General features: G+C 41.8%; 2 protein-coding genes across 2 annotated transcripts in view; both read left to right on the top strand.

Moving 5' to 3' along the window:
- Nucleotides 1–148: 148 nt before the first annotated feature.
- Nucleotides 149–22,709, top strand: part of Mnat9 (microtubule-associated Nat9) — a 34,255-nt gene continuing 11,694 nt past the window's right edge. The window contains exon 1 of the mRNA XM_065226661.1: nt 149–239. The gene's annotated coding sequence lies outside the window, so the exon portion shown is untranslated. The remainder of the gene's footprint in view (nt 240–22,709) is intronic.
- Nucleotides 9,237–20,210, top strand: LOC135705045 (lambda-crystallin homolog). The gene is made up of 3 exons (XM_065226600.1): nt 9,237–9,514; nt 19,227–19,605; nt 19,663–20,210. The coding sequence occupies exons 1-3, from the start codon at nt 9,471–9,473 to the stop codon at nt 20,185–20,187; spliced, it is 948 nt and encodes a 315-aa protein (XP_065082672.1). The 5' UTR covers nt 9,237–9,470; the 3' UTR covers nt 20,188–20,210.

The raw sequence follows: 22,709 nt of genomic DNA, 5'->3' as shown, positions 1-22,709 counted from the left end.
GCTGATTCGCTCGGATTCGGTTCGGCTCTGACAGCTGATGAGTGGGTGGGTTGGGTTCGGTACGACTTTTGTAGTGTTCCCGTTCCGAAGCGAAGGTGACAGCGGTTTGTTTTGGATTAGAGCTGAAGCGGATCGAAGCGAAGGTTTGCAGTGAAATTGTGCCACCAGCAATAAACCGAATTTACAGTTGAAAGTGTTACTTTTTCGGTGCGATAATCGTTGTGAAAGCAATTAATAAAGTAAGTATTGCGTTAATTTTTATGTTTGTTTAGAAATAATGAACGAATTCAACAATATTCAGTGCCAACATTTCAAAGGGGCGTAATGGCATTTGTAAACAATGGTTTTAGTCGTCGATTTCTCGCGGTTGAAAGCTCAATCATAAAAATGCATGACACCAGCAGGTAGAGAAATGTTTCCTGTACCAGCTAGCATTGATAATTAGGAAGGGTGGGCTTTTATTTGCGAGAAATGGACGGCTAAAGCCATTGTTTACAAAAGCAATTACGCCCCTTTGAAATGTTGGCACTGGTTCATTACATGTGTCTATCTGTTGTAATGTGCATGAGCACTTTGTTTACGACGGACACTGAAAGGAATCACAAAAATTCGCGATTAAAAGTTGGCTCTCGTGGCGAACACAAGAACTATTGATGATGATGGTTTCAAACTCCCTTCACGGAGAGAATTTTTTAAATGCTTTTATTTTATTACCTAAACATTTAACTGGAATTTGGTTTTCACTACGGGGGAAAAAAATTAATATCTATAAATCCATGCAAAAATTGAGAAAACTAAATAATTTTTTTTTATGCATCTCCATTAATGGATGGCAATCGATGTCCGTCGGTAATTTACAACAAGGTGACTACATATTATCCCTAATAAACGGGTACCATGCACTTACGATATCATAGATGGTACGTCCATACCACATAAAGTTGGGATTATATCCCGAATTGGTTGTTAGGCGCTTCTTATGGTTATTGTTTATGCGGGATATACTCACCATGATTTATACCCCGTTCACATTACAGCCTATATCACGTAATATAGGCTGTCTTGCAATGAGCACTCATACATAGGATTTCCAGTGAAAACTAGATGTATGAGTGCTCATTGCAAGACATCTTATATCACGTGATGTACGCTGTAATGTGAACGAGGTATTACACTAGATTGCGGAACAGAGACCAACGTTAAATACAGGAAAGAAGATGAAGAAGATTTAATCTTTGTAAGATTGTAATCTTTGTATATACTAATACTTTCTAATATCGCCTACTTTTTTCTAATCAAGAGATGTTTAATCCGATTTGTCACTATTGATCTTATCTTAATCCTAATCTGTCAAATTTGCTGTTCGTCGTCAATAATGCGTTTAAAAAAAATGCACTTCGTGGTGTTGCCGCTACTTCGTTACTTGATCAGAACCGGTGAAATTGCTCATAAGATGGAGCTTGAAATTAGATTTCCATCTTCTATGTACAAGTTCACTGATTAATTATGTTTATAAACGGTAACCACTACGCTACCAAGCCTCGCGTAGTCACTAATGCGTGTTTTGCCGTCTAAAAAAGCAAAGTCGGATTGCAGACACTCTAACGGAGATTCCAGACATTTCCGACGGTCATACAGCATTCTTCTTTGGCCACACCAGCAGAGACTCCCAACGGGGAATCCAATCCGAATTAGTTTCCACACGTTTTTGATGAAGATTCGGAACATTCCTTACTTGGATTCGAGTCACTTCCGATGAAGACGGAGGTTTCAGACGATCACGACGGTTGGTTGGTTGGTTGGTTTCTTTATTTTACGCAAACGATGGGAATTGACCACTTTGTCAAGCAGTTTTGGCGTGACTTTCTACCAGCGATTTCACAAAACTGGACCAACTAATTTCTTATTTTTCATGAAACGCACAAATGTTGGCTACTTTTCTCGAGGTTCTAGAAGAAAAATTCTTAAAATAATGTTTTATTTCAAAATTCGAGTGGTAGTAAACGTCATTTGAACTGCTCGAATGGAGTGGTTAATTCCAGACTTAGTTTTGAAAAGTTCCCGGTGGAGATTCCAGACGTTCCCGAAGATGATTCCGATCGTTCAAGACGGGCACTCCACCTGTTCTCGTCGGATATTCGAGACGTTCTAGACCTTGATGTTCCAGAAAGTTGTACCAGACGTTCCCGACCGAGGTTTCAAACGTAATCCGATGGAGTTTCGAAACATTTTCGACGGGAATTCCAAAAAGTTGGATTCCAAACATGCCCGACTTAGTTTCAAGACATTCCCGATGAAGAGTCCAGACGTTCCCGAAGATGATTCTTAGAAGGTTCACTACGGAGATTCCGAACGATTTCCACAACGATTCCAGACGTGCCTGAAGATGATTCCAAACGTTCCAGACGGAAATTAAATACGTTCCCGACTTAGATTCGAGACTCACCCGACGGACATTCTAGATGTTCCCATCGGAGGTTCCAGATGTTCTCGAAGATTATTCCTTACGCAACCAATGAAGATTCCAGTCTTTTCCGACGGGAATTCCAGACGTTCCCGACTTGGATTGCACACGTGCCCAACTTAGTTTCCAGACGTTCCCGACGAAAATTCTAGATGCTCTCGATAGACATTCCTGACGGAGGTTCCACAATTTCGCGAAGATGCTTCTGGACGGGAATTTCAGACATTTCAGACCAATATTCGAAACGTTCCCGACTTGGAATACAGAAGTGCCGGAATGATATTCGAGACGTTCCAGGCGAAGATTCCCGATGTTCTAGAAGGTGGTTCCAGACGTTCCCGATGGAGGTTCCAGATGGTCCCAATGATGCTTTCAGATGTGATATTGAATCTACTACAAATTAATTTGTTGCGAACAATGAGAGGTTTGGGATTGGAGTGCGGTATGCTCATTATGCTCCACTATGCCCCTTTTATCTCTATTCGACGGAAACTCCAGACGTTCTAGGCCATTCGAAACGATCCCGGCTTGGATTACAGATGTTTCCTAGTTAGATTCGAGACGTTCCCGACAATGATTCCCACACAGCAAAACAAGCTTCAACAGCAATCAACGTAAAGGGTGTCCACGATGAAATTGCCACACTATGAAATTGCTCTAACTTTTTAACCGTTGGGTAGAATTTAATGAAAATTTGGGTGGATTTAGTTCATAGTTCATTATTTACATCCTGCAAGTTTTAAAGTCCTGTGATCAAAACTTGGGGAAATGGAGTCGAAAGAACAGCTCGTGCGTGATAAAATCTTGCGCATTCGTCACGAGAACAAGGATATCTCGCATCGTTCCATCGCTAAAACGTTGGGAATCGCGAATTCCACGGTGTCGCGAGTGATTAAGCGGTTCGAGGAACGGTTGACCACCGATCGGAAGCCCAGAAGTGAAGGAAAAAGTATTCCATACAACACCAAAAATCACAACCGCGTAGTTGGGGCCTTCAACCGAAATCCGAACGCCTCCGTTAGGGATGTGGCTAAGAAGCTGCACCTAAACCGAAGTTTTGTCCAGAAGGCCAAAACTAAGGCTGGGCTTAGAACGTTCAAGGTACAAAAGGCCCCTAATCGCGACGAGAAGCAGAACAAGTCCGCCAAAACCCGTGCCAGGAAGTTGTACCTCAACATGCTGACGAAAGTTGAATGCTGCATCATGGACGACGAAACATATGTGAAGGCCGACTTCAAACAGATCCCCGGCAACCTGTTTTTCACGGTCAAGGATAAGTTCAGCATTCCGGAGCATCTCCGCACTCAGAAGATGTCCAAATTTGCGAAGAAATTCCTGGTTTGGCAAGCCATCTGCACGTGCGGGAAGCGGAGTGCACCTTTCGTGACCCAGGACACGATGAACGGACAGGTGTACATAAAAGAGTGCCTACAGAAGCGGCTGCTTCCTCTCCTGAAGGCCCACAACGTCCCAACAATCTTCTGGCCGGATTTGGCCTCATGCCACTACTCCAAGGACGTGCTGAAGTGGTATGCGGACAATAAGGTCAATTTCGTGCCGAAAATGTTCAACCCTCCCAACACTCCGGAGCTCCGCCCCATCGAGAAGTACTGGGCGATTATGAAGCAGCACCTTCTTAAACGACCTAAGGTAGTGAAGACAGTCGAGGAACTGAAGAAAGTATGGGTTTACATGCAAAAAACGGTTGATTCACAGGTTGTGCAGAATCTTATGGCCGGGGTTAAGGCCAAGGTGCGGGCATTTGCGTATGGACTGTAAATAAAATACGAGTAAAATGGTAAAATGAAGTTTAATAGTTATTTCTCAATCGCTGAAAATTTGATGGCAATCGGATGAAAACTCGAATTTTGCGAATCAATTTTGTGTGTGGCAATTTCATCGTGGACACCCTTTAATCCATGCTGATGTATGAAATATTGATGGAATGGTATTAACACAGACAAACAGACATAACACTCACAAGTTATTCACCGACCAAGCATTTAACGGTCAATTTAAAAGTATCTCAGTTGGTAGTACTGCCATAGAGGTAACTCTAAGACTAGAAGGTCCCGAAATAACGTAATAACTTGTTGGCTCAGCTCTGGTACTCTCATCGGTCCCAAGTTAATCGATTCACCCCTCGAAACCTTCCCGACTTTGATTCAAGACGTTTCAGACGGAGATTCCAGACATTCCCGACGGGGATTCCAAACGGTATCGGTGGGGATTAGAGACGTTCCCGACTTAGATTATAGACGTAGCTGCATTAGCTACAAGACGTTCTAGATGGAAATTCCAGATGGTCCCGAAGATGATTCCAAACGTTCACGACGGAGATTTCAGACGTTCACGACGGAGATTCAAAATGCTTTCGACGGGAATTCCAGACGTTCCAGACGGAGATCCCAAACTTTCCCAACTTGGATTCCAGAACCCGTCGTTGACAGTCAAGCTTATCTCATATATTGCTTATCTTTTTAAATCCTGCCTAAACTTTTCTATGCCACACAAATTTTAAAGCAACGCAAATTCGCCGGGACGGCAGTGCCGAAGTGACGTTTGTTCACCTAAATTTTGACAGTTCCTTATAGGATTTTGTGGTGGAGTGAGAGAATAAGAAAAAGTCCGCCATGTTCCACACATATGTAGACTGATAGATAGAATTTCCCCAAATGAGGTAAGAGTTACAGAGCTAATATGAAAACATAGAAAATTTAAACACGAAACTAATGTCAGATGACATGAAGATAGTTACGCGTAATTAATTAAAACACGTTAAAACTAATGTAAGAAGTACGACCGAACAATTGTAAATTAATTAGCTTCTGATTGGATAATTACCATAGAGGTAACTCTAAGACTAGAAGGTCCCGAAGAAACGTGCTCAACTTTTTGGTTCAGCTCTGGTACTCTCCACTAACTTCTCATTTTATCTGTCAAACTTTCATAACGAATCAAAACACACAACTAGAATTTCGACTACTGTGTTACCTGAGTTATAACGAATATACGTTGTATACGAGTACCCCGAATACAACGTATGACTCGTCTAATTTTGCATAGCATTTGCAATGTAAAATTAGCCGAACTATACGTTGTATTCGGGGTACTCGTATACAAAGTATATTCGTTATAAGTCAGGTAACACATTAGAATGGGGTACGTTAATCGTTTGCTTGGGACCAATAGGCTAGTCAAGTAGTGAGCCAATTTAAAATCGTTAGTTTCGTATTGATTGTTGTTACTACTGCTACTCATGACGTCGACTTTACATAATATTATGACCGATATAGAGCGACTAGAGTCTAACTCTATAATGTGAAGAAACTTGGGATTGAACCCATGATTTTCTGCTCAGTAAGCAAAATGGGTCACCACAAGGCCACCGAGCTTCTTATTTCACAAAACAATTCGTTCCTACAACCGTATTTCAATACGCTTTGGCCATTATTACCGATGTCACTTCACGGTGAAGTGACAATTTATCACTCACGGTGAAGTGATTCCCATTTTATTTACACGGCTATCACTTCACCATGAGTGACAAGTGGCACATACCATCGGGTAGGGGAAGTTTTCGCCTACTCGATCGTGATGTCGATATGCCAGGGAGAGCCATGACTTTGGATCGAGAGAAGTCATTGTTTATGAAAGCTGATACGCCCTAATTTCAGCTCTATCTAGAATTATACTAATGCAAAAATGGTACGTACAGACATCGAATGTTCTCAATTAATAACTGTGGAAGTGCATCTAGAACATTAAATTTGAGAGCACGCAATAAGTGAATATGTGATAAGCAATAAGCTTGACAATGCAAAGAAGATGTGCAAAAATATTAAATTCAAGCAAATTAACTTTCTGCTTATTTCTATCATCCCTACCATCCCAAAACATTCACATACGAACCAGGTCTACTCACTTAGAAATTATTATCGACTTCGGTAATTTTTACCGAACTTTCAACAGCTGAACGTTCGGTAAAACCTAAGAGGAAGAGGAGACAACTGGCTGCTTACTCTTAAATCTCTATCTCTATCTTACGCACTTCAAATCGGCCAATCACGAGCTGGTTCGCGTTTGACAGAAAAGTGGTTCGTTTTCGCCTCCGTATTGTCTCCTCTTTCTCTTAGGGTAAATCTTTGAGCCTCATTTCGAAAGCTGTTCCACTTATATTTAGTTTCAAAGCACTGTCAGTCTTGCTTAAATATTTGAGTCTTGCCATTGTGATGCCATTTTCCTTGTTTTCAAGTCTTAAAACTAATGAATTAAAATGCCTGATTTTTACCGAACAGTTCAGCTGTTGAAAGTTCGGTAAAAATTACCGAAGTTGATAATCATCAAACACTTAGAGTAGGATTGGGCTATGCATCTTCTCGCTTTGTGTTACTTATGACTCATATGAAAACAAAATACATTGACCGCCTCACTTACAGGAATATAATATTCGGTTAGGTTACTTTATTAAAGAGACTTTCAGCCATTGCACGGAAATATTAATATTGCACCATTAATATGGTAGGGTTAAATACCCCATTTCCGGCCTATTAAGCACAACCCGCACTTAATCTTCCTTAATCTAGCGCAGTTTAGCACCAAACGGAATGTTATTATTACTGATGGCTTCCAAATTTATTTACCTTTCCGTATGTACGTAAACTCGGCCTAACGCATTGAAACGCCAATGAATTCACTTCGGCCTATCGAATGAAGATAAAAATTGATTCGGTCGTAGCACTTCTTTTGGTGTTGGGGATAATGGGTGCAAACCTTCATATCATGCGTTCTCATTGACTTCGTTCGGTAGCTTATTAACTAAAGTATTGTACCAAACGCATAATTGACTTGTTAGCTCTGAAATCATGGATTTATTTGAAGTTTTCTGATCGATAGGCCCAAAATGGGCGATTAGGCCGTAGTAGTTCTCTACCCTATGCAATATCTTTTGGAAGTGTCCAGAAACCATAGGCAGGTTTTGAAAGATTTCAGACGCCCCTTCCCTCACCGTAAATAGGCATTCAAACCTTTTTTTATTTGTATGGGTCGTGGATGCTTACTATAAACTATTTAAAAACACCAAGTATTTTTTTTGTAATTTAATAAATTTATAACTAACCTATTAGCAATGGAAGAATGCTCCGTTGAAATAATCATTACGGCCAATAAAGTAACAATCGATGTCAAAACTGGCGCTGCATATAGACATTTAAAATCAAATAATACGATCATTGTGATGTAAAATTTACAGGTTGCACACCGTGTTATTATTCAGGAAGCCTTCAGCTTCAATTTTATGGTATTATTTGCTACAAAACATGGTGGTCTCTATTTTATAAATACCCTATGCAGTTCCTATCATAATGAAAACTTACTTGCTTAACGTCAAGTTTAGCTGTTAACGTTTTGTTGAAAATTTAAGTTAAGTTTATCTGTCGTTGAGCTGGTTTGTTTGACACGTTTTTGGTCATTCGTGACTTGTCTGGCTGAGATTTAAACTCAAGTCTTTTAGCGTGAGAAGCATGGATGCTAACTATTTACACCCGGCCCGTATTCAGTTAAATTTTAAGAATGCTAGGTCAGTACTCAAATTGATTTCATTGAAAGCAGAATTCGTTTTCCATTTGATTGAAAATGTAAAATATTGTTCTCATTTCTGGATCAACACTAGAAAAGGGCCCATCAGCATTTGTAAACAAACCGTTCTAAAGCCCTTTCCTCACAAAGCGCAGGATTGTTTACAAATGCTGATCCAGATTATTGCTATGTTAACCGTTAAATCAACCAAAATTAGATCAACTGGAGTATTCAAGATAAGTTACATCATAGCAGCATATTGTTTGATTTCAATTTGGGCTCCAGCTTTGCTTTGATCGATCCCCAGTACAATAGTATGCTTTGCGTTCGCGACTAATGGAGAATCTCAGATTAACAGTTATCAACCTTCTATTTCCAACCAATTACTGTCACTTGGACTAACACCTCATTAGTCAAATTCCGACGTTAGTCATTAATCACACCCAGCTTCCGTACATTGCAATCAAATCGCGCAACTCACGGGTCCGATTGTGCACTGACCCGTTGCAATTGGGTTAATTGCTACATCCAGAATATACGCGGTAGTACGAACTTGATAACTACGCTCCTAGTAAATCACGCTCCAACTCCATACTTCTATCTTTAGTGTTGAAGAAGTAGCTCATATATTATTGTTATAAATCTCCGAGTGCTTCTTATCAAAACTTTTTACAGACCAGCAGGTTGAAAGCCATTATCAGTGGTAAATAGCGTTATTATTTCTCTGTCTGTTTATCAAGATTTTGTAGGAAATGTGTACAGACTACTTGACGGCTTATCTCTGAAACTGGACAATATTAACAAACTCACAGATGATAAGAACAGCGAGTGAGTTGAAAAACTGCAGTCGACGCTGGTTGGTATTGTTCACAGTTAGAAGAATGTCATCCTTCATTACGAGTTCTAGTTCCGGAAAATCAATCGTCAGCATCCCGACGCTGCCCTGGATTGTAAAACCGTACATCCAAAACGAAATGATTGAGACCACCAATCCCTCTCCCGTCTGTCTCTTAAAAAGGTTCACGACTTAACCGGCGCGTCTTGTTTGACCGCAACCACCGCGGCGCAATGTTTACATGCAATACACATACCTACCTATGTACTCGGACATTCTCTGCGGTGAACGATAAGTGGACATAACCGGCGGGTCGCGCGAGAGTCGACGTCGCGCCGTCGTCACAGTCTTCGTCAATCAGTTGGTGGTTCTCTCCCGGCAAGTGCGGACGCAAATTCCTGCTTCATTGTGAGCTAGCTGTAGAGAGCGTATTGTTGTAGCCTAGTTTCAGTTCCGACCTAATTTGCATTTTCGTTGCGTTTGTTGTCAATAAAGTGTGCCCAAACTAGTGTTGTTTGTTGTTTGATTGGCGTTTCAATTGTTTATCTCTTTGACGACGCTCCTAAGCTTAGTAGCAGGAAAGCAGGAATTACGATGGCTTCAAAGATGAAGAAGGAAAAGATCGGCATCATTGGAAGGTGAGTAGATTTGAAATTACTAATCGAGTGTATCAACAAGCTTAAACCCTAGTCAATCGTAAACATTTCTAAAATAGAGATTGCTTTGGTGGTCCATGTGCACCAAAACATAGCTTCAAGGGAGGACTTTCTATCCAAAACCATTCATTGCAAAAACTGGTTTTGTTACATCACTGATCTCAATTTGCTAGCCCCTGTGCTGCCGATATGCTATTGGCTGACAATGAAGTTATTTATTATTATAAAATCTATGTTTTTTTTCAATCCGAAAATATTTGAAAATATTAAAATTGAACATGTAAGAATCTCTTACAATTTTGTATTAAAGGTGTAAGTAAAGCCGGAAGACTTTTCAAAGGATTTTTAAAGTTAACACCAATTAAATCAATTGAGTTCATTTCTACTAGTACATTGCACCTAGAAAATTAGCATGTGACGGATTTATGTGTGATAAGTAATGTCATTATATTTTTCGTTAGAATTTCCATGAGAAATCCAAGATTTTTTTCTTAACAATCCTCATAACATGAATGGAATTTTTCTCAGATTTTTCTATGAAATTTCTTTGGAGCTTCATTTAAATTCTCTTAAAAATTCCTCAGAATTGCGTTGCACGTTTCTCAATATTCCCTTCAACCGTTCGCAATGCTGAGTTTCAAAATTGTTTCAAACTACTTGGTTCTAAAATTTAAGACTGTCAAGAATGAAACTGAAACACGATCAGCGCAACGCACCGTTTTAAAAAGTGTTTGGTATGCATCCCCAATCTGATCACCAGATGTTTGGAATAATATCTGAACAAATTGGTATCATAAGAGAACGTGATTTGTAATATTGGACAGTACAAGATCTTCAGAGTAATTGATCAACCAGAAATATAAAAAAATATCCAGAGAAGTTTTTGGAGATCTCTGATCGCCTGAAGATCTTTGGAAAAATTAGGAAGCATCTGGTTTCCTGAGAGGAGAGACAGTATTTCGAATTTTCAGAATAGTACCTGATCAACCAGGTGTCTTAAAGAAGAATTGAAAAAATATCCTGAGTACTTTATGGGGATCTCGGATTATCTGAAGGATTATGAAATAATTTCTGCGTTGCTTGGTATTACATATATGAGAAAATATATTAGGAATGTGATATGGATTGATGATTATTTATGGAGATCACTGGTCTCCTGATGACCTTTAAAACTATTTCTGAACAACCTGGTATCGTGGGTGAATACCTGAGAGACGTGATTCAAGTTGGTGACGTTCAAAACAATACTTAATCAACCTGAAGTCTTGAAAACATATCCAGAGAAGTTTTTGGAGATCTCTGATCATCTGAAGATCTTTGGAAAAATAGGAATGATCTGGTTTGCTGAGAGGACAGACATTATTTGAATTGTTGTACAGTTTCGAATTTTACCTGTGTATAGTACCTGATCAACCTCCCTTAGCCTCAGTCGGTAAAGGCACAGCTACAAAGCAAGACCATGCTGAAGGTGGCTGGGTTCGATTCCCGGTCCGGTCTAGGAATTTTTCGGGTTGGAAAATTTCTCGACTTCCCTGGGCATAGAGTATGATTGTACTTGCCACACAATTATACCAATGCAAAAATGGTACAGGCATCGAAAGCTCTTAATATATAACTGTGGAAGTGCATCTAGAACAATAAGTTGAGAGCACGCAAAAAGCTAATATGCCATACGCAATAAGCTTGAAATGTGAGGAAGAAGAAGAAGACCTGATCAACCAGCAGGTGTCTTCAAGAAGACTTGAAAAAACTACAAGGGACACCCCAACTTGTACGAACAGTTAACGTAAAGAACTACGCTCACATATGTTAACTATTTTGAACGAAAGTTATTTAAAATTCCCGATATTATTATGACATCCATGAATTTCTTCCGAAGTGTAATAATTGGTCAGTATCCATTTTCCGTTTTTTAAGAGTCTTTTTCAGTTCATGTGTAATTATTCTTGTGTTAGAAAATATTCCAAACTAACTCTTTCTTTGAAAATTGTGGTGGCCCTGAAAAGGGCCGTTTTGATGGTTTGTGGCTCTGAAAAGAGCCGTTTTGATGTTGCATGGCCCTCAAAAGGACAGTTTTGGTGATTTGGTTTTAAAATGAACGGTATGTAAGGTGACGTTGTTGTAAAAGGATACTGTGAACACTCAGTTCAAAAGGGAAGCATCCTACTGCCACTACTGTGTCTGCACCGTACCGGAGTGTGAGCCAACAGTAAAGCCATGCTGCGTTCATCAGAACTCATCTGACAAATCAAACGGCCCTTATAAGAGTTAATTTGAATTTCTATCTTTCTCAATGTAATTCTTCAATGCATTACGTGTAAATATTTACATCATTGACACATCTCAGGTATTCATGACTTTTAGATCTTTCAAAACAACACGAATGAAGAAAAGAGACATGGTGCGTCAGAATCTGTTTGTCAAAAAAAAAAACGTAAATATTAATAGGCAGTCCTGCTAGCGGGTTCGGCCTACACGGCCTGAGCGTCTGTTCACCATGGAGGTGCGGCTCAAACAGCGTCTGACTGGCATCCAGCGGCTGAATAAGAAATGCTGTATTGTGTCAGCTAAATCTAAGATGGCAGCCCCATCTACACAATAACTGAGCGTCTGTCCACCATGGAGGTGCGGCTCAAACAGCGTCTGCCTGGCATCCAGCGGCTGAAACAAGAAATGCTTATCCCCGAAAGCTATACCCAAGATGGCAGCCCCATCACGGCGGATAGGAGACCTTAGGCTAACTACCTACTGTCCCCGAAACTTTACAACTGTTACAGAAACCAATAGAGAAAGATCACGGACTGATATTACGGCAACGACTTTTAGCGCAAAACAACGGACAAGAATTGGAACATGGAATGTACTAACGCTAGCCCAACAGGGGAAGCTGGCACAACTCGCCAGCGAGGCTCGACGCATGAAGCTCGAAATCCTGGGACTAAGCGAAGTCCGTTGGCCAAACTTTGGAGAACACAAGCTGCCGTCGGGACAGGTACTACTCTATTCTGGTATTCGAGGTGAAAACGCTCCCCGCCACCGTGAAGTTGGTTTCCTGCTTAGCGCCCAAGCAAATGCGGCGCTCATCAAGTGGGAACCTATCAATGAGAGGATAATCGTTGCCAGATTCAGAACGCGGGTTCGTAACCTAACCATAATCCAATGTTATGCGCCAACCGATGCTGCCGAGTTACAGGACAAAGAGAACTTTTACAGTCAACTGAATGCAGTCGTGGATAAAATTCCGAGAGGTGACATCAAGATCTACATCGGCGACTTCAATGCGAAGATCGGCTCCGACAACACGGATTATGAGCGTGTCATGGGGCGCCATGGTCTTGGCGAAATGAGCGAAAACGGTGAGCTGTTGGCAGAGTTTTGTGGCAATAACGACATGGTGATCGGGGGTTCGCTCTTCCCCCATCGACCAGTGCACAAAGTCACGTGGGTTTCCCGTGATGGACATACCGAAAATCAAATCGACCACATCTGCATCAGCCGAAAATGGAGAAGGAGCCTTCTTGACGTTCGGAACAAACGCAGTGCCGACATCGCGTCTGACCACCATCTCCTCGTTGGAGAGATCCGCCTTCGTATCGCGCGGGTCCAGCGGCGGGAGGAGCGGCTCGGACGGCGATTCAACACACGCCGATTGGAAGATCCAGCAGTAAAAAGGTCATTCGTCGAGGAACTGGAGACCAGAGCTGCGGATATTCCTGATGGTGGCAGCGTAGAAGAGCAATGGACGGCGATCAAGGATGCCTTTACTGAAACGAGTGAAAACAACCTGGGCGAGCTGCGCGCTCAGAGAAAGGAGTGGATCACGGATGACACCTGGAGGAAGATAGAGGAGCGGAGAAATGCAAAAGCCGCGATAGAGCGGGCGAGAACCAGAGGAGCGAAGAACCAGGCCCGCCAACTGTATTCGGCTCTCGAGAAGGAAGTGAAGTGCTCGTGTAGGCGGGATAAGCGAGCGTGGGTGGACTCCCTAGCCGATGAAGGTGAGAAAGCCGCAGCAACAGGCGATATCCGTCTCCTCTACGATATCTCACGACGCCTGAGTGGAGCAAGGATGAATCCTAGGATGCCAGTGAAGGACGCGACTGGTCAGTTGCTCACCGACCCCACTGATCAGCTGAAACGCTGGTTTGAACACTTCGAACAGCTTCTACAAGTTTCGTCGGTCAACCAGCCATCAACATCTCGGCATGAACCGCCAAGAGTGCGACGCATCACTCGCGTCAATTCTGAGGCGCCATCCCTACCGGAGATCGAAGCTGCTATCCGAACCATGAAATCCAACAAGGCTCCCGGGGTCGATCGCATATCAGCAGAGATGCTCAAAGCTGACCCCATGCTATCTGCACAAATGTTGCATCAACTATTCTGCAATATCTGGGACACCGCGACTTTTCCGGCTGACTGGATGCAGGGCGTCTTAGTGAAGGTCCCAAAGAAGGGGGACCCAACTGTATGCGATAACTGGCGTGGCATTATGTTACTGTGTTGTGTTCTCAAAGTTCTATGCAAAGTTATCCTCAACCGGATACAGGAGAAGATCGACGCGACTCTCCGACGGCAGCAGGCGGGATTCCGTGCTGGAAGATCCTGTGTGGACCATATTGTCTCGCTCCGCATAATCTTGGAGCAGGTCAACGAATTCCAAGAGTCCCTTTACTTGGTTTTCATTGACTACGAAAAAGCTTTCGACCGACTCAACCACGAAAACCTGTGGGGCGCCCTAAGGCGCAAGGGAGTTCCGGATAAAATCGTCAACCTCATCGAAGCTCAGTATGAGGCTTTCACGTGCAGGGTGCTGCACAACGGAGCCCTATCTGACCCCATTCGGGTAGTCGCTGGAGTGAGGCAAGGATGTATTCTATCACCGCTACTGTTCCTCATCGTAATCGACGAGATAATGGTTGGTGCGATCGACCGTGTGCCGAACCGTGGGTTGCTCTGGCAGCCTATTACAATGGAGCATCTAAACGACCTAGATTTGGCGGATGACGTTGCTTTAGTATCACAACGGCGTTCTGACATGCAGAGTAAGCTCGACGATCTCGCCGAACGCTCCTCAGCGACAGGTCTCAACATCAACGTCAGCAAGACTAAATCGTTGGATATCAACACGGGAAATCCATCCAATTTTACGGTAGCTGGTCAGGAAGTGGAGAAGGTTGAAAGTTTCCAATATCTTGGCAGCCAGATAGCGTCGGACGGCGGAACCAAGAGTGACATAGGTGCACGGATCAAGAAGGCAAGGGCTGCTTTTGCGAGTTTACGAAACATCTGGAAGTCAAATCAGATTAGTCTCCGCACGAAGATCCGAATTTTCAACTCTAACGTGAAATCTGTACTGCTGTACGCTAGCGAAACATGGTGCGTATCAGCGGAGATCACACAGAAGCTGCAGGTGTTCATCAACCGATGCCTGCGGTATATAATTCGTGCTTGGTGGCCTCACAACTGGATTTCGAATGCCGAGCTCCATCGACGGTGTCACCAGAAGCCGATATCGACAGAAATTCGGGAACGTAAGTGGAGGTGGGTTGGCCACACACTACGGAAGAGCGGAAATGAAATCTGCAAACAAGCGCTGGATTGGAATCCAGCCGGACATCGCAGCAGAGGCAGACCCAGGGGCTCATGGCGGCGAAGCCTAAACAAGGAGATTAAGCAAGTCGACCGGAATTTGACCTGGGCCCAGGTCAAGGCGAAAGCAAACAATCGCCCAGGATGGAGATCTTTCACGTTGGCCCTTTGCGCCAGGGATGGCGCTCAGGACACTTAAGTAAGTCCTGCAGTTTTGTGTCAACCATATGATATGATCACCATAAATACTTCTTTTTACGGCTACTGCTGGACACGGGTTGACCCGGTGGTTGGAAAGGCAGCGAGCTTCGCTACAAGAAATGGGCACTCAGAGAGTCGGCCCAGTTGCTTCAAGATTAGAAGCTTGGTTGCTACCATTTTGCTGGTTCCAGGAATTTCATTCATGCCAAGTATAGCAGAACTTCTAAACCATCTCTTTTGAAATTAGTTATTGGCCCTGAAAAGGGCCGTTTCAGATAGGGAAAATGAACGAAGCTTAACCTCCGAAACCATACAGGGTGCGTTCCTGATGCTTATTTTGTTGTTGTTGTTTATTTATTTTTGAGGGATTTTACCCTTTAAGCTGATTCATCCCTTCAGTAAATTAATGATGTAAATTAAATTAATGATGCTTATTTTGACCATGAATACCTCTTTTATACCTACTCGAAGGCTAAATTCTTCTTGCCAGTTGTTGCATTTTTGTTCTTTCATCGTTTATGATTGGTTGAACATAACAAAAGTATGTTATTAAATAGAGGAGAAAGCGGTTGAAATTTTTATTCTACGTGTTCGATTCATCGTATCTGCACCGTAACTAAGCACAATGGCTCGTACCAAGCAGACCGCTCGTAAGTCCACCGGAGAAAAGGCTCCTCCTGAAATCGCCCAGGACTTTCAAGACCGATCTGCGCTTCCAGAGCTCGGCCGTTGCAGGAATCCAGCAAGGCCATCTGGTCGGTCTGTTCGAAGATACCAACCTATGCGCCATCCACAATTATGCCAAAGGATATTCAGCTGGCTCGTCGTATTCGTTGTGAACGCTCTTAATTTCTCCGTCGAAATCTAACAAAACTGGCACTTTTCAGAGTCATTAAAAAATTCCACAAGAGAGTTGGGATGAACATTTCTGCTGCTTTCATTGATCGCATCACAGTGAATCCTGATCTTAAAATTGCAACCAGCAAGTGCCCTAGAACCAAAAGCGGCGCGATGCTAGTTTTCATTGCTGTGACGACGACTGTAAGGGGCTTAGAAGCAGAAGGATGAAAGCCAATTCTCTATCGATTTCCTCTTTTGTGATCACCATGGCTTCACTTACCTATTTCGCACTATTTCTGCTATTCGCTTCTATCATCCACAACAACAACGGTATCAATGAATGTTGGCCGTCGAGTTAACGTTATCCGACCTTCTTAGTTGCTCCTCCGTGAATGATCAGAACTAATCAACTTGCACAGTGCGGTTGTTACTAGAGACCGAGAATTCCTCAACATCTCCACGGCTGTCTCGGGAAGGATAGTTGTGTTAGAGAGGTAGGTTATTTTTAGATCAGGATTCATGTGATAAGTGATGCGATCGGTTAAAGCAGAATTTGTTTTTATTGAAATCTAGTGGGGATAGGATGAGACAAAGTGAAAAATTGCAAGGATGGGGACGGGCCTGAGATTGAACCTCGACCTTCTGCTCAGTAAGCAGAAACAGTAACCACTGAGCTACCGAACCTCGTCGTAATGCTACATCGACATGTTTCGTCTAGGAATGATTATCTGATGACTGTGTTGGGAAAGCAGCATAAGCATGTACGTAATTGGTCGATATATGAGTTAATTCGACGCTTTTGTACAATGCTGAACATTTACCACTTTTTCAATAGTTGCTTGTTGAAAATCAACAGTGGGAAGCATTGCTATCGATGCGTAAAAATATTGCTGATCGATCGGCGATAAAAAAAATTTAAATTGGACCAGGGGCAGCTGAGTTATTAACGTTCAAAATCTTTCACAATTTTGTTTCATGTTCCATTTTCGGTTTTCACAAAGTGTACCCCCCGACAGTCCTACGTCAAAATATCCTGAGTACTTTATGGAGATCTCGGACTATCTGAAGGATTTGAAATAATTTCTGAGTTGCTTGATATTACATGTATGAGAAAATATATTAGGAATGTGATATGGATTGTTGATTATTTATGGAGATCACTGGTCTCCTGATGGCCTTTAAAACAACTTCTGAACAACCTGGTATCGTGAGTGAATATCTGAGAGACGTGATTTAAGTTGTTGCACAGTTGAAGACGTTCAAAATAATACTTAATCAACCTAAAGACTTGAAAAAATACCATGAGAAGTTTTTGAAGATCTCTGATGACCTGAAGGTCTATGGAAGATATTCTGAGTCACCAGATTAAACCGAAGTCCTGAAAAAGTATCCAGAGGTCTTTGGAATAATTTTTGAGCTGCATGAGAGAATATTTGAGAGATGTGTTCTGATTTTAATGGAGGCAATGTCTAGGGAATATCGGACCGAATCATAAGCTAAATTGATCTAAATTGATTAAATTGAATCATAAGATTATTGAACCATAAAGAGAAAACTTGTGTCCTGATTCCGATGAACTGTGGAAGCTATCTGAATCCGTCAAATGAAGAAGCTAACGACAAGGCGCCGATAGAATGTAGAAACTGTTTACAACCGTGAAATGATGAAACTACTGAAAAGGTGCCTGGTTGCGTCGCTTTGATGCATGTCAGGCCAAAACGAACAGTAAACAGACCAAGAAAATGTCGTGATATGCATTTGTATAACATTTTTTACTAATAGTAGACTAGACACTACAGCACAGAGAACAGACATCCAAGTCAAATTCCTAAAGTGTGTAAGAAATTTAAGTGCTATTTGGAATAGACATTTGAAACTAGCAATATCGTGGTGGCGCTAGTGTCGCTGCCCATCAACGTCGATGACCGACGTCATCTTAACATAAATGTCAAAATTGTTGTGAGCAAAACATTGTTTATTTACAACCGATCAAAATATGGGCCGCAAGTGCGAGTTTTATTGGTGCGCAAGTAAACAAGGTGTTACCAAGCGAAAATCTTTTCACAATTTTCCTAAGGATGCTGAATTGCCCGAACTACAGGAGGTTTTCTTCTCACGTGGAGTCCAAGTGCTTGCAACGAAAATGTTATGGTCCGGCCACTTCCCCCGGAGGCTTTTCGAACTACTGGAAGAACAGATGCAGGGTAAGCAGTGTTCAAATCTTACCACATATTTCAGAATTTAAATGATGGCTAGTTGGAGTTCACACCCTCAATGAATCATTTGAAGATACACCGCCAGTGAACCAGTCAGTTTTTCTTCTGAATACTATGCCCAGTTAAAATTGGAACGAAAAGTGGTTGTAGATCTACAGGAATCTGTAAAAGAGCTTAGTTTTTTATTCGAAAATAATGGTTCTGAAGAAACTCGATTGATTTCCGTTGTATTGCTTTGTTTGTTTTGAACGGATTTGACAGTTCATTGTAATACTCGGTCAATAAGATCAACCCAAATTTTAGTTCAGTTTACTCATTAATCTCAAAAGGTGATAACTCGAGTCGCAACACTCCGTATGGCGGCGCTAGTGTTTCTAACGTATTTTAATTTTAATTCTTAAACATAATTTTTCGAAAAATTTGTTCAAGCTTGGATGTCTGTTCTCTGTGACTACAGTACAGTTGTACTGCACCTCAAAAATCACAATGTACACACTTAGATTTTTTCGCCGAGATGGGCACCACCGAGCAGCTCGGCATTTTATTTTGCTGGATCTCAGTGAAAAACTTGCCGAGATTCAGCTAACAAACGGGAGTTTTGCCGAGATCTCAGCTAACAAATATATTTTTTGCTGAATTTCCAGCAAAATAAAATGCCGAGCTGCTCGGTGGTGTCCATCTCGGCAAAAAAATCTTAGTGTGTAGGTTTTATTTCAGCAAAAAAAAAATGCTTATATTGATTTGTTCGTTTGTTAACTTGTTGATCATCATACATCGAGTATCAATCTCTCATTAAATAAACTTTCACTAACCCATTTACCCTCTTCCCCTCCTCTTTGGTGCAGCGGATTGATTGGCAGATCATGGGCCATGCTCTTTGCGGGCGTTGGCTACCAGGTCACAATCTTTGATATCATTCCCGACGTGGTCGAGAAAGCCCTCCAACTGACCAAGGATGAACTGATCAGTCTGGAGAAACAGGGGCTACTCCGCGGTACGCTGAACGCTGCGGAGCAGTTTTCCTGCATCCGCGGATCGCACAATCTGAAGGAAACCGTCGACGGTGCACTGTTCCTGCAGGAATGTGTTCCGGAAAATTTGGACCTGAAGAAGAAGCTGTACGCCGACCTGGATACGGTAGTTGGGACGAGTACGATCATTTCCAGCTCGACCAGCACCTTCATGCCGTCGTTGTTCAGTAAGGATTTGAAGCATAAGGATCAGGTAAGGTACATTATTGTATTAATCTTAATTTACCTAATTGACTTTTGACCCTTTCAGGTTCTCGTCTCGCATCCAGTCAATCCACCCTACTACGTCCCACTGGTGGAGATAGTTCCGGCACCGTGGACCAGACCCGAGTTCACTGCTAAAACTCGTGAGCTGATGACCGAAATTGGCCAGAAGCCCGTTACTCTGTCGCGAGAGATCGAAGGCTTTGCTCTGAATCGCATTCAATATGCCATCCTGAATGAAACCTGGCGCCTGGTGGCGGACGGTATTCTGAGCGTAAAGGACATCGACAGTGTCATGTCCGATGGGCTGGGAATGCGTTACGCATTCTTGGGTCCACTGGAGACGGCCCATCTGAATGCCGAGGGTATGCTTAGCTACTGCGATCGGTACTGCAATACGATCCACGCGGTGAGCCAAACGATGGGAGCAACACCGAGAATGGAGGGACCGGTTGCGCAGCAAGTCGCCAAGGAACTGGAAGAGATGGTTCCGCTGGATAAGTTGCCCGAGAGGCGAGCCTGGCGGGATGCTTGCTTGACCAAGCTGGCGCAGTTGAAGAAAAATATTTAAGACCTGGGCGGACGATGGTGTGAGAGAGATTGAATAAAGAGACGTAACTAATGCACTTCAAACCGTAGTACTGGATGAGGTCTGGGTATTGGGTATTAATCTTCATTGTGAGAGAAATCTAAAATCCCATTCAACCGGTCATGATAATTTTGTTATGAATTCTAACAAATTTAGAACATTCTGAGATGTCCTGTGCATAACCACGTTGGTAGTTGTTTTTTTTTGTAGACCCTTTGTGCGGTCCCCTTCATACATGTTTACACTCCACATTCCACGTGGACAGTTTTTGAGAGGTTTTAGATCCACCCTATCCCTGTTTGGACAATCATCCATATGTTTTTTTAATGTGTATGGGCACCGTACTACCGCTATTTGCTTAACAGTCCCATGTGCAATCTACATGAGACTGTTATGCGAATAGCGGCCAAAAACCTCCTGCAAAGGTACAATTACTTCTGATAAAACTTAGGTTACGTTAACACGTTTGTGGCATTTCGACAGTGAGCATTCATAAGGGCGTATACGCGATGATCGATTCTCTTCATCGATTTTCTCTTTGCATTGCTACAGCTAAGCGAAACAATTTTGTAGAATTTATTCAATGTAGAGTTGTAACAGGTTGCATTGGCCATCAAAAGCAACAGCAAACGCACCGACAAACGTTAAATCTAGCGAGTTATTAACGAAAGAGAAAATCGATGAAGAAAATCGATCATCGCGTATACGCCCTTATGAATGCTCACTGTCGATTTGATTTATTGGTTTACCCAAAGCAGCAAACTACGAAACGCATTAAAAAAAACTTTCTTCAAAAACCTGAAAATTGTCCTATAATGTTCTGGAAAAACCAGGAAGACTCAGTGAATTTTATTTAGCAAATGAGTAGACAACCTGCATAACAATCATTGGAACATAATATAAACGGTGTATTTCGACACCTTAAAGTTTAATTCTACGTTGGACCTCATTTAAAGAAGCAACCCGAGCAAAGTCCAGCATCAAAATGACAGCAAATTGAAATCCTGTTTTGATATCAACATCAAACTGAAATCATAATTTGATTTCAGTTTACGCAATTGACAAATTTGATGCCTAATTTTGTTTTCATTTTGCTGCACATTTGCTCTTCAGAAATATGTTGTGGTTTGTTTGCTCTCAAATGTGATATTTTAACCGTTAAAACGACCAAAACGACAGCAACCTGAGCAATTATTATCAGCGAAATCACAACATCAAATTAAGATTTCAATTTGATCTCAGACTTTGCTCGGGAACTGATTCTCGCTGAAACCGGCCAACTGTTGTTTCGGGGTTCAAAAATATTAGATTATTTAAATTAATCTATCGCTGAAAATTCTTGCATACAACCGAAGACAACAAATCAAGAAGACTGGCAACTTTGCCAGAATTCAAGCGACAGATACAGTAGCACCAACAATCAATACGAAACTAACGATTTTAAATTGACTCACTACTTGACTAGCCTATTGGTCCCAAGCAAATCGATTAACGAACCCCATTCTAGTCGAAATTCTAGTACTACACAATGTTTGTTTTGATTCGCTATGAAATTTTGACAGATAAAATGAGGGGTTATTGAATTTTCCTATGTGTCGAGGGGTGAATTGACTAGCTTGGGACCGAAGAAAGTACCAGAGCTGAGCCAAAAAGTTGAGCACGTTTCTTCGGGACCTACTAGTCTTAGAGTTACACTGGAGTCGCTTTTTACGCGGGTGATACGTCCCGCGTAAAAAAAAACCGCGTAAAAAAAAACCGCGTAAATTCCGGAATCCGCGTAAAAAAAAACCGCGTAAATTCCGAAATCCGCGTAAAAAAAAACCGAGTAAAAAAAGACCGTGTAAGAAAAAATCGCGTAAAAAGCGATATACCGCGTAAATTCTGAAATCCGCGTAAAAAAAAACCAAAATCCGCGTAAATTCCGGAATCCGCGTAAAAAAAACCGCGTAAATTCCGAAATCCGCGTAAAAAAAAACCGCGTAAAAAAAAACCGTGTAAAAAAAAACCGCGTAAAAAGCGACTCCAGTGTACCTCTATGGTAGCACTGCGCTTGAGTGAAGGTGGAAGCAACGCATAGAAAAATGAGCAAATACACAAACCCTTCTTCTGAAGATGTAATCTTTGCTATCAAATTTGCCAGTCTTCTTGATTTGTTGTCTTCGATAAAACCCTACTGTTTGGAAATTCGAAAGGGAAATGTCAGGGCTTTCATGGCATGTTGTTTCAAATTTTTGGCGCCTTTTGAATTTTTTTTAAGAAACAAGTTTTTTTTTTATTAAGCTTACCTCTCATCAATTTCAAAATTAAGAACGTTATTTGAAAACTGAGAGTTTTTCCTTTAAGATGCATATCAAATTATGATGGAGAAATGGAAAAATCTAAAATGGCGGCTAATTTCAATATGACCACTAACTATTTTACACAACATGCCAAATGAAAGTTATGACGCCGTAAATTCTAAATATGCGTTTCCCTTTCAAATGGTATGCAAACATTACACGCTA

The sequence above is a fragment of the Ochlerotatus camptorhynchus genome, unplaced genomic scaffold (assembly GCF_037179485.1).
Source record: "Ochlerotatus camptorhynchus isolate MF236.1 unplaced genomic scaffold, CSIRO-AGI_Acam_v1.1 ptg000257l, whole genome shotgun sequence".
In the NCBI taxonomy this organism is placed as follows: domain Eukaryota; kingdom Metazoa; phylum Arthropoda; class Insecta; order Diptera; family Culicidae; genus Ochlerotatus; species Ochlerotatus camptorhynchus.
The sequence above is the reverse complement of the archived record's forward strand: the minus strand, read 5'-3'. Positions and strand labels throughout refer to the sequence as shown.

Coding starts and splice junctions, on each gene's coding strand:
- LOC135705045 (XM_065226600.1), top strand. CDS start 9,471: ATGGCTTCAAAGATGAAGAAGGAAAAGATCGGCATCATTGGAAG. Junction 9,515..19,226: donor AAGATCGGCATCATTGGAAG/GTGAGTAGATTT, acceptor TCTTTGGTGCAG/CGGATTGATTGGCAGATCAT. Junction 19,606..19,662: donor ATTTGAAGCATAAGGATCAG/GTAAGGTACATT, acceptor TGACCCTTTCAG/GTTCTCGTCTCGCATCCAGT.